Below are 12,638 nucleotides of genomic sequence, written 5' to 3' on the forward strand. Positions count from 1 at the left end.
TTTGCGTGCTAAATAGGAAAAGGATCTGCCGCCCGCAGTCGATTTTGATATTCTAGGTATTATCAAATGGCCAGAGTTTTGAGAATGCAGCAGACGTGGAGGACTATAATGTGACAAGAGCTCGCTCAAGTACTGAGGAGCTAAGCCATTCAGGGCTTTATAAGTAATTAACAAGATTTTAAAATCTATATGATGTTTGATGGGGAGCCAATGCAGTGTTGACAGAACCGGGCTAATATGGTCGTACTTCCTGGTTCTAGTAAGGACTGTAGTAAGTACAGTCTACTTACTACAGTAAGCTGCTGACTCTAGTAAGCTGCTGCATTTTGGACCAACTGTAATTTGTTGATCAAGCGTGCAGAACAACCACCCAATAAAGCATTACAATAGTCTAACCTTGAGGTCATAAACGCATGTCCTGTTGCTGTCTTTCTGTTGCACTGTGGAGCTTCTGTCACTACAACAAATTCCTTGTATGTGTAAACATACTTGGCCAATAAAGCTCATTCTGATTCTGATTCTGATTCTGAAGTCATATGGAGAAAGATATGTGACACATCCTCTATTTTTGTGGGACAACCTTCAAATGTGCAGCTCGTCAGCCAAAAGGAACATCACTGCGTGTGGCATGCGCTTGTCTCGATTCTGCACACAGTTTATCTTAAACCATGCCTGTTCTGAAAATACCTGAAGGGCTTGCCTAGCACGCTGGGAACCCTGATCCTAAACATAATCAGTACTCCACGTATCTGCCTTGCAGCAGTAAGCTAACGTCACGCCTACATTTCCAAGTAATCTGTTTTAGACTTTCAGCATCTTTGGAAATGCTGTGGAAGAATTTCATGTTCTAGGTCATGCTGCATGTTTTAAAATGTGGATTGTTTATTGCAATATACAAATCTTTTTATACAAGACTGATGTTTTTACATAACTTTGCTTCTAATGGTTCTCGGGATATTTGAGGAGCTTGTCAGTGCCTCTCAAGCCTATTAAGGATTTTAATGTTTTTTTTTTCCCAGAATTTGCTTGCATTCTGATGTTAACTAGGTTTGTTAACTCTTATGAAGCTACAGTGATTAAAAAATTGTGTTTTGGAAAAATTGTTTTACTGCTGTATTTGTCCTTCCTTGGGATTTGTTCATTGATTAATGTATTGGTTGATTGATCATATCAGTTTAAACAGTCCTTATAGATGGATGGATGGATGGATGGATGGATGGATCACAAATCTTGTTTGTATAGCTTTTCAAATCACACTCACCAAATTGCAACCAACCAATTTCCGGTTCTTCACCATAATATTCAAAGCTATTATCCTGAATGAGATTGCTGCCACCATTGCCACGGCAACGATGCAAGGACTGAAAGCACTTCAGTGACTCTTATCATAGCCTTTGAAGTTAGACTCAAACAGAAAGAGCACACTCACAGCTAGCAAACTAGCATTACCATGCGCCTCACGTTTGCTTTCAAACGATGAGTTATCAATAAATGCCTGTTTTTTTGGATTTGATGACTAAATAGGATGCAAACAGTAGTCCAGCTCTGATCTGCACCATGAGCCGCTGCATATGCGTCTCTGTGTGCTTTTGCCTGAGGCTTGTGCGATCACACAGGTAGCGAGGGAAGATAAGGTGAGGGAGAAGAGGCTTGTCTTCCTTTTTCAGCTGATAAGGCCTCCTGTTCTCAATTTACTTTTCTGTCATTGGCCTGTGTAAACACACACACACACATACACACACTCACTCACACTTATCCTGGGCTCTTTTACTGTCAGGCTATGGCCCACTTTACACACAAAGGCAAAGAGTCTGTAACATAGCGACTGTCAGTCTGCTTGCTCAGAAAGATAGACAGGTGTAGAAAAGACTGTCCATCACTTTGTGAAGAGGACAGTTCGGAGGTTTCGTAACAAAATGGAAATTGAACATAATCTTTCACTGTTTTGATAAATGAATAGTCTATTTGATTGAGGCAAAACGTATACATTTTCAAGTCAAAACTGCCCCAGAATCATTTAAACAATAATTTCTAGAACTTTTTGAAAAGAAGGTGGATGAAATAGTCAGTGGTAAGAAAGAAAGTGAAAAACCTATTATACAAAGATATGATTGATTGGGGAGGAATTTTAATTAATAAATAGAAGAATAAAATAGTCTGTAGGTCTGAGATAGAAAATTCACACATTTTCAAGTTAGAACATCCCAAAATGATTTAATTGATTTCAATAGCATATTGAGAAGGAGGTGGAAGCAGTCTTCAGTGAAAAGAAGGAAATTTAAAACAAAATGTCTATTATACAAAGATAAAACCGATTGCAGAGAAAAGTAAAAAAAAACAAAATGCAGTAAATTCATAGTATGTGTGTTTGAGGAAGACCATTTGCACATTTTCAAATCAAAACGGTCCCAAAATCATTTAAATAATAATTTTAATAGCTTTTTCCAAAGGAGGTGGAGGAAATAATCAGTGGAAAGTTAAAAGAAAAAAAGCCTATTATACAAAGATATAATTTATTTGAGAGGAAAGTTAAATGGCCTGCTGTGTGTTCTTCTAGATGAAGAGAGAAAGAGGAGTATATTATGGCACTCTCACAATGACTATCAGTGTGTTAGATCGCAATAACAGGTCTCATAGAGTGAGCAGAGACAAAGTACAGCTGAGAAGAGAATCAACACTGTACTGGACATTCCATCAGATTCAAATTAAATTTGAAGCCCAGCAAGACAGTGACTCGTTTAGGGATGACATATCTGTCCTATATCCTTTCTGCTTTTGTCTTTCAGTAATATAATCACTCTTTTTCATCATTTCTTGAACCAGTATGTGGTCAAAACGCTCTCCAAAGGTCACCCTTTTATCTTTATCTCTTGTGGTAATGTCTCACTGGCTGATTAAAAACTGTTTGATTTTCATCGTGGAGTCATCTTCCCAACAAATTCCCAATAGTTAGCTGGTAAATGCAATAACTACACCACCAAAGTCAGACTGGCATTAGTGAATTACTTCATTTAATTCATTCATGAATTCATGTAAATGAACTGATTTTTTTTTTTAAATCACTCATTTAGGTATGCATGTTAAAAAATGCAAAAAAAGGTAAATGACAAAATATTAACAGTAGCTCATGTTTTTTTATTCATTTTCTTTAAAATTGTATTTAGTGTATACTGATAAAAATGTGCAGTCCTCTTATACTAATGGATATTCATTTATAAACCAAAAAATTGTTTAGAAAAATTCTATTATATTATTTAATATTAATTAAATTATTATAAAATAAATAGATAAAACAATAATCCCTTTTACAGAGCTCTAAAGCTTACTAGTATAAAATGAAGAATTAGGAAGAGGAGGCTTCACAAGAGAAAAAAAGCACTGCTTAATCCCAGAGTCAAGAAAAGAGCCGTTGCAGAAATGGAGTTATTATGATGGACAGGTCGTGGTCTGGTGGAGTTGAAGGTCAGTCGATTATGAGAACTGGTGTGGATCGAAGCAGTCCATGTGAGAAGCAAACAGTAGACAAAGGGACTTCAAGCTGAAGATGAAGGACTACTGAAGTGGATGAGGCGTTTGTGCTGTGGCTGTGAGCCGATGTGATGTAACAGCACAAAAAAGCTGTCTGGTAGATTAGATGTGCTGTATACATTTATATACACCTTAGTTAATATCTACACCGTAATTTTATTTGCTGAATACCTCTTCATTGCTTAATTTTAATATGAAGAATCAAAGTCAACATTTTTTTTCTGAAAAGAGCTGCAACAAAATCCAAGTCTGATAATTAATAAACACAGCTGTATTTTTGCTTTAGACATGAAAGTAGCACTTCAAAAGATCCTACCAGACTTTGTTTTGCTTTGAGCCCAGACGGCTGAATTTTCTAAAGACATGTATTTTAGTTGACAAGCATAGTGCTTCTTTACCATTTAATCTACAGATTTGTGTGTGTGACTATTCTGACTTTCTTTCATTTTTAACAGCTAAGAATAATTGGACCTGCCATTAAGATGAATGAAAATGCAACATTTTATAGACTTCTTTGGTATGAGTTTACATTGCAAGTAAGTGAGTGGAGCGATCATAGAATTGAGGTCACATTCTAGCTTGTGCACTTGTCCTGTTGTTACCTTATTTTGCTCAAGGCAACTGAATCTCTTGCAACCTCAGCAGCATTGATACAAGAATGATGAGTTGACAAAAGTATCCTCTGCTTTCTGCAGGGGACGTGTGATAACTCTGTTTCTAATGGGAAGCCAGCCAGATAAGGCATATATATATACATATACATATATATATATATTAGGGCTGTCAACGTCAATGACTTACACACATGTATACACTGTAAAAAAAAAGGTTGAGCCAACTTAAAATTTTAAGGCAACCAGCTTTTTGCAGATTTTTGAGTTCTCTCAACTTATTTTTGTAGGAGATTGTCAACTTTTTGTTGTATAAACTTAAAACAACAAGCTGAGAAAACTCAAAAATCTGCTGAAGTTTGTTGCCTTAAAATTTTAAGTTGGCTCAACTTTTTTTTTGTTTTACAGTATATAATGTATACAACGTTCAAATTTCTAAGTTCAGTTGTTACATGATGTCTGTAGTATAATCTTTTATTTATTATTATAATTCTTTATTTATTGTATTAATATTATTTTATTAACACTATTAGTTTATTAATTGTTTTGCTATATCTAGCCATGTGTTTATATAATATTATCTTTTTTTATTTAATTTCATTATTACTATTATTTTCTCTAGGCTTACTAAATGTTCAGATATTTCATCACTTTTTATGTTGTTATAATGCTTTGGCAATACAAAATGTATGTTTTTGTCATGCCAATAAAGCTTTCTGAATTGAATTGAATTGAGAGAGCGAGAGAGAGAGAGAGATGTATACTCATATTTGATAAAGGTACAGGGAACCAGTGTTGCCAGGGTCGCGGTTTTCCCGCACAATTGGGCTATTTTGAAAATGCAGTCGCGGGAAAAATTTCAGAGCCGTGGGTTGCGTCTTTGTTACTTTTCTAATGTACCACGGCCCCCCAAAGTGTACATGTGATCACAAAAGCAAGTTATTACAAACACTCGATGGTGGTTTCTGAGTAAAAGTGTACTATTAATCTCATAAATTGTCTTATGTAGCATGACGCAAATGTTAGCTCTAATGCACCTGCAGAACAGGTCTAATTCTTCTTCATAATGCATTTTATCATAATACTTCATGTAAGGCCGCAAGAAAATGTTTTGTTGTATTTATTTAGAAATACTTTTGATAATAGTTGGGTAAATGTATACTGGGATTGAAGCGATGTGGCTTGGTAAACGTTTTATTGCCAATATAAAGGCTGATAATGGCTGAAAAAAAAAATAATAATAATAAGGATTAACGTTATGTCTCATACCTGGCGGAGATGTGTAAGGTTCTGTTTCCTTAAAGTAGTTTGTCATGCATTTCTTTATTTCAACACATTTACAGGTAAATCCTAGTATTTTAAATTTGCGATTAATCGTGATTAATCACAGTCCTGGATTGTGATTAACGCGATTACATTTTTTAATCGATTGACAGCACTAATATATATATATATATATATATATATATATATATATATATATATATATATATATATATGGTTTCTTATTTTTTATTTTCTTTATACATGGCAATTGATTAGTTGGCTAAATGAGTTTCTTTGCTGCTATGGTGCTTTGGTGCCAGAATTCAATATATGGCTGGAGGCCTTATGGGCTATTTTGGCTTTGGTTGGCCAAGCATCTCTGTAACGTCTAGTCAAATAACATTTACAATAGCAGAGACAGACAGAGGTGTGCATCTGTTGTGTATGTGTATATGCAGGGGCATCATATTTTTTCTTTAGGAGGCAGACTGGCAGTCCTGCTTCACTTGGTGCCAAAACACATATATGTGTGAGACATGTTAGTCTCATGGTGCAGTTTTCATTTATCGTTCCAAAGTTCAAATCCCAACCTAATATATAACTTTTTTTTAAATAATCCAAGAACAATTGCAACTTGAACTTGACAAGTGATCACCATGTTTTTGTTGTATGAAAAATAGCAGCTTTGACACTTTAATAATAGCTCCATAGGATCTGTGAAGTTTTTGAGTGACATGAGGGTGAGTAGACAATGACAGAATTTCGAGTAGGTCTATACAGAGTGGGTTATCAACTTTTTAACATTCTTTTCTACAATAATAGTTTTACATTTAATTCGTAGGACAGTATCACATCTTAAAATAAATGTTAGGTCTATTTGCAAATAGTTATTTTATTTTATAATAAATAACAAGCTGGTTTAAATCCATTGTGGCCATTCCAAGTGTCTTGTTTTAGAAAACATGGCTATATGAACTGCAACTACTGAATTTCGAGTATGTCTTCTGAAGGATTCAGCCAGTTATATTTCACCTAAAAATGGAACAATTCTTAAATTCTATTTGCCAAGAACACCAGGAAAGACAAATTATAGCTTAAAGAAATATGCCAACATGTTAATGATAAGCACAAAAGAGTTGTTATTTCAATTAAAGAGTTGTAACTATTATACTTTTTTTGTATTATGTTATATTTTTATGTTAGTGGTGCTAAAAATGCATCATAAAAAGTGTGTCAGTGTTATGTGTGTGGAGTGTGTTAAAGTGTGGAGTTTTGAAGACCAGGTGTGATGGGCCGTTCTGTACCATAAAGTCCAGTGCCACTTTTAAGTTCTGTTGAGCATGGGTCTGAATGGGAATGACATCTGTGTGTGTGTGTACTTGTATAAAAGTCTTTTGTAGCCTTCTCGCTCTAACTGTCGCTTTACTATTTTTCTGTCTCTCTTGTACTTGGCACATCCTCACACAATACCAGGGAAGTCATTTCACTGGAGGCTGCCAGAGCACATTTTCCGACCTGTCGCTTTTTGCTTTTGAAATACTTCTGAAAAGAAGACCTTGACGTGTCCAAATCTGCTGAAAACACTTTCAGACCTTTCTAGCATTTACCAGTAACTTGTTGTCTAACAAAAGTCTTCTTCTTCTTAATTTTATCTATTAATTCATTTATTTTTTGTTCATTTTAATGTTTGAACAGCAATACACCAATTTTATGCTATGGCTAAAAGGAATAGATAACTGCAAAACCAGAGAAATGATCATTAGTGCATTGACTTCGGTATTATTATTCCTCCATAAAATGATACGGCGAACATAATGATTCGGCCTTGATGTATTTCCTGTTGAAACAGAATGTTTGTGCTCAGCATATCCAGAGGAGCTTTTAGAATCAGCCAATAGAAGTTAGCTTAAGACACATTGCTAAACCACAAAGAGAAAGACTTCAGTACATTACATTTTCCATGTGTGTATCTGTTGAATCAGCTTTTATGAGTTTGTTAGCGTATAGATGACCTTAGAGTTAACAGACATGAACTATAAACCACAAGCACAGAAAATGTGTCATTTCCATCGCCCTGTTATATTTTGAAGGGATTTTTCTTTTTCTCTCTTCCTCAGATCAACAAAGACACATCCAGGTCCTGTTGTACATCTGAGTGACAGTCCAAAAGATGAGGGAAAGGTGAGGAATGCATTTCTTCTTTTGCTCATTTTTCACTGGAATCAATGGCTCAAAACTTTTCAGAAACTATAGTGAGCACAAAGGCTTTACCACTACTAAATAAAAAAAAGAAAAGAAAAAAACATCAGTGTTCCTTTGTGAGACTGCTGGAGTTCTTTATAAAAGGTACTTTGCATGCATTGGCACAGTTCTGATTCATTAACACTCATCAGGATACACACACATGCACTGGTTATGTGACCCGATGTTCACCCCGACTACTGGTGTTAACATCTTGTATTGAAGATGCATACTAAAAACATCTCTCTCACTCTCACAAACACAGAAATTCGCATTCATTTAAAGGATTAGTTCAGCCAAAAAAATTAACATTTTATCATCATGTACTCACCCTCATTTTGTTTCGACCCTGTATGCGGAGATGTTAGGCAGAAAGCCTGGATAGTTATTTTATGCACAATGAAAATAGATAGTGATTTATACTTCATGCACTTATTTTAAGTCTTCAATAGTCTATCTCCAGGAGGAGGAATGGCATTTTGGAGTGGGTACCTTGAGGTCATCTTCCAGGAAAAGAATCAGGCAGGATTGCTGTGGTTATATTCTGTTGTAGTCACAGCAGATCAGATGCATTATGGGATACGGATGGGTTTTGGGGACCAATAATAGAAGACAAAACACAAAATGTACTGTAGCAGAGACTATAAGAGGTAGAGACAGTCCAATGACTGATTAATTTGAATTTGAATTAAAGGAAGAACTATTAAAATGTGATGAAATTGCATTTTAGTAAATTTATTTTTCTTTCGTTCCAATTTAAATTCCAATTCAACTTCATGTGGTGTGTTGCCAGCTCAGTTCAAATTCACACACATGAACTGAAAGAGAGCCAGTTCTTAAATTCACAATTTTTGCCCAACATCTTTGACGGAGAGAAGAGTCCCAGGATGGAGCATGGGTCTATTTTGATCAGCGCTTGCTCCATCATGTCCAGTTAAATAATAAATGTGCCCAATCACCGGTGTGTCTGTTTTGTTCTAAACCAAAACAGCCAAAAGGCTCTTGACATCTGTAACACACACTCTTACCTCTGTTTCCGCTATTTATTGCCATTCTGTTGGGATTTATAGACTCCTGTTTCTCTTTCTCTCTCTCTTCTGTGTGTGTGTTCCTCAGTTGCTGATAGGTTTTGAGAGCGGTACAATAGTAATGTGGGACCTGAGGGCCAAAAGAGCTGACTTCAGGATACACTATGATGAGGTGAGTGTCAAGTGTTTGTCGCTTACACTTCCTTACAAAGGTGAAATGTATTTTTTGCATAAAGCAATATATATAAATATATTATAATATATACACTGCCGTTCAACAGTTTTGGGAGAGTAATTTTATTTAATTTTTTGGGGATATAAATCTCTTATGTGCACAAAGTCTGCATTTATTTAATTACAATTCTGCAAATACAGTAACATTGAAATGTTGCTGTCCATTTTAACATATCTTAAAATGTAATTTAAATGACAAAGTGATGACAAAGCTAAATTATTATATCTTATTTTTTAGAACTCTTCCATAATGTTGATTGCTGCTTGAGAAATGTATTTATTTATTATTAATGTTGAAAAAAGGTGTGCCCCTTACAATCTTTGTGGAAAAGATTGCTGCTGGTTTATATTATATATATATTTATTTTGTTACGGAGCTCCAAGGAGGAAGATGAGATCAGGTAAAGATAATCCAAAATAACAGTCTACTTTATTACGTATGTTACATAGACAATAACTTCCAACTGAAATGAGGAAAACTCAGGACTTATAAGCCCAGGAGCTAATGGGATAATTAATGAAACAACAGGTGGCGACGATGAACTTAAGACACAGGCAAAAACTAGGTAAAAAACAGAAACTCACAGACATGTGACATATCACCCCCTCCTGGGAAGGCGTGTCCTCACGCCATAAAGAGTTCAAACAGAGGAGGGAGGGTGGGGGCTCTGGAGGAGGCAGTGGAGCAGGAGAGAGGGCAGACCAAACACAGAACAAAATAAAAGTCCATGGGGGAGTGGAAGGTGGAAGGAGCCAAGGGGAAGCCAGGAGCAGGAGGAACCATGTGTTGAGCCAGAGACCAACCAGGACGAGGCCCCAGGGCGGAGTCGAAGGCGGGAGGAGCCAAGGTGGGAATGACGCTTTGACAGTCATGGACACCCTGGGGGCGACCGACGGAGATGCAGCCCTCGCAGATGGAGACCCAGATGGAGCTGAAGAGCCGATGAGTCCACGCTTAGCCGATGGTCCTGGAGATCGAGGAGGAGCCGCGGCAACGAGCATCTGAGGAGGAACCGGAAATCCAGAGGTCAGAGGCTGAGCCGGTGGGACTGAGGGCAAAGGCGGAGTCGGAGGGAAGGAGGAGCCAGCCGAAGTCGTAGGTGCAGGCAGGTCGACAACTGACCAAGGCGGAGCCAGATGGACGAGGGATCCCGGAGAAGCCATATGGCCGATGGTTTCCGGTGGAGCCGAGGGAGGGAGGAGCCAAGGTGGAGCCGAAGTGTCGACGGACCGAGGTGGAGCAGGGGGCGCAGAGGTCTGAGGCAGAGACAGGGGATCCTCTTTGTAGGATTGAACTGATGGTCCGAAGACACTCGGCATATCCAGTTGACCAGTGGAAGGTGCAGAGGGGCTGAAGGACATCAGCGATGGTGGGGCTGAAGGACTGGTTGAGTGAGGAGGCGGGAGAGGGAGGCTGGGCAGGATTCAGGAAACACAGCAGATTCAGTGCTGGATAGGACCAGCGGAGACACAGGAAATTCAGGGCTGGACGGGACCAGCGGAGACACAGGAGTACTGGGAAGAACAGGGAGCTTAGGGTTCACCTCTACAAAAAAGGCAATCAGGTCCTCCGAGAAAATGTCCTTTAGTTCCTCATAATATCCACCAGAGGCCAGTTCGTACTCACTCATGGCAGTAGGAGTGTGGGCGGGACGATCCTCCATATCCCCGAACTCCACTAAAACTCCCTCAGTGCTCAGCGGTGTAGCCGGCTCACACACCTGGTCAGACCATAGGGGGTAGTAGGCTTCGGGGCGATGGTAACTTCCGACCTTGTCCTCGGTCCAAGTTCCTCCATCGTGGTGCGCCGAACTCCTCGGTCTGTGGTGGGCTCGTGTGACACCTCTGTCGCATCATTCGCTGGTCGTGGGCTGGTCTCTGGCAGTTGTGGAGTGGGGTTGGTGGCGAAATCATCATCCACAGGGCCGACGGTGAACATCGAGTCGTTGTGTACCAGCACCCACTCCACAAAGGTGGCGAAATCCTCTTTAGGGCCACACACTGGAACGCGTGCCTTTGACCGCTCGCTCAGCCTGATGTAATACAAAAACACAGAGCGAGCGGTCCGGATAGTGAGTGAGGCACGGGAGCTGAATGAAGTCCAGGGTGTGAGCTTCCAGCGGGCGAGCTGCCTGCTCCAGGTAGAGAAGTTTTACGGGGGGAAGGTCCATGGAAAAGTTTAAACAAAACAAAAAGGGGAAAAACGCCGCTCAAACAGTTTAGGCCAGTTATTCTGTTACGGAGCTCCAAGGAGGAAGATGAGATCAGGCAAAGATAATCGAAAATAGCAATCTTTAATAACAGTCTACTCAAAAATGTGTAACATAGACAATAATTGGCAACTGAAATGGGGACCTCAGGACTTATAAACCCAGGGGCTAATGGGATAATTAATGAAACAACAGGTGGTGACGATGAACTTAACAAGACACAGGCAAAAACTAGGTCAAAAACAGAAACTCACAGACATGTGAGTTTTCACATTAGATCCATGTATACAATATTTTCATATTTTTCTACATTACTTCTTTCTCTCTCTCTCTCTCTCTCTCTCTATATATATATATATATATTACATCAAGTGCATTCATTTTAATTGTGTGAAGTGATTATGTATGAAAATACAGACATATATGTTTTATTTTCATGTTATTTCTTTGTCTCTGTGTGGGTGCACAGTCTCTATGTATGTGCGAATTTGTGACCCGAAAGCTCCAGTTTATCATCTTGTTATAATCCAGCCCTCAGCCAAAAACAAGACAAACAAAAATAAATTGGAGAAAGAACAAAAGAAGAAAACTAGGCTATAAATAAAAAATGACGTTTTTCTCACTCTCCGTTGTCCAAGTAAATTTACTTTTGGTACGAAACACTTGGCTCATCTGCTAATTTTTTTCCACACTGTTGCTGATTTACAACAACACTGAGCACAAGTCACTTTTCTGATTTAATTTCCCTCCTTGTGCCATGTGGATCTGTTTAGCATAATCATTGCTTGGCACACAACTTTATCTTTCTTCTGAAAGAGGAACTGCCTCCTGCTGCCAGCTGCTCGCATTCATCCTTCCAAAAGATGTTTCAATCACAGCACCCCTTGGCTCACAGCAGCATGCATAAAACCTCCCAAAAACTCGCCCTTTTCTCCTTCCAACCCTTTACTGCGGGTTTCAATTCGTTGACGGCGCCCTCTGATCATCTGTCAGCGCCGCCTGTACAGAGGCACCGTCGCTCGGCAAGCATTTGTCAGAGTGGGTAAATGGAAATGTCTAGGGGTCTGCTAATTGCTACTTTAGATGCCCGTCTGGTATGCACACGTGTGTGGAAAAAACATACTTTTAATAGAAAGGACTTTGAAAAAAGAGAGTGAGGGAAGAGGAGAAAAACTGGGAGCAAAAAGACAGAATGGAATGAAAAACACTACACAAAAGGATACGTTTGTTTGTGTTGAATCTCTTTCCCTCACATTCATTTCTACAAATAGACTGAACACAGAACAACCACTGTCATGTTTGACTATTTAGATGAAATTTCAGCTGATTTCATGGAGTGCTTCTTTGAATAATATAGAGCACACACTTTCATACACACTCCTAACAAACATCAAATAAATCTGACGCTGATATCATTTCACTTATTATTTACTGTGTGACATTAGTGAGTAGATGAGTGGAGATCAGGCTGCTTTGATGGTGGAGTAATTACTGATATCGGATTATTGACTCTCAGATGG

The 12,638-nt window shown here is 38.5% G+C and overlaps 1 protein-coding gene across 1 annotated transcript in view; it reads left to right on the forward strand.

The window, feature by feature from the left end:
- The window catches only part of LOC306876059 (syntaxin-binding protein 5-like), a gene marked incomplete at its 3' end in the record, with an annotated part of 142,608 nt that overhangs the window by 84,309 nt on the left and 45,661 nt on the right, over positions 1–12,638 (forward strand). The window contains exons 6-7 of the mRNA XM_079426957.1: positions 7,523–7,586; positions 8,763–8,846. Of these exons, the coding sequence (XP_079283083.1) occupies positions 7,523–7,586; positions 8,763–8,846 (148 nt within the window). The remainder of the gene's footprint in view (positions 1–7,522; positions 7,587–8,762; positions 8,847–12,638) is intronic.

Source organism: Barbus barbus (assembly GCF_936440315.1).
Source record: "Barbus barbus genome assembly, chromosome: 10".
Classification (NCBI taxonomy): Eukaryota; Metazoa; Chordata; class Actinopteri; order Cypriniformes; family Cyprinidae; genus Barbus; species Barbus barbus.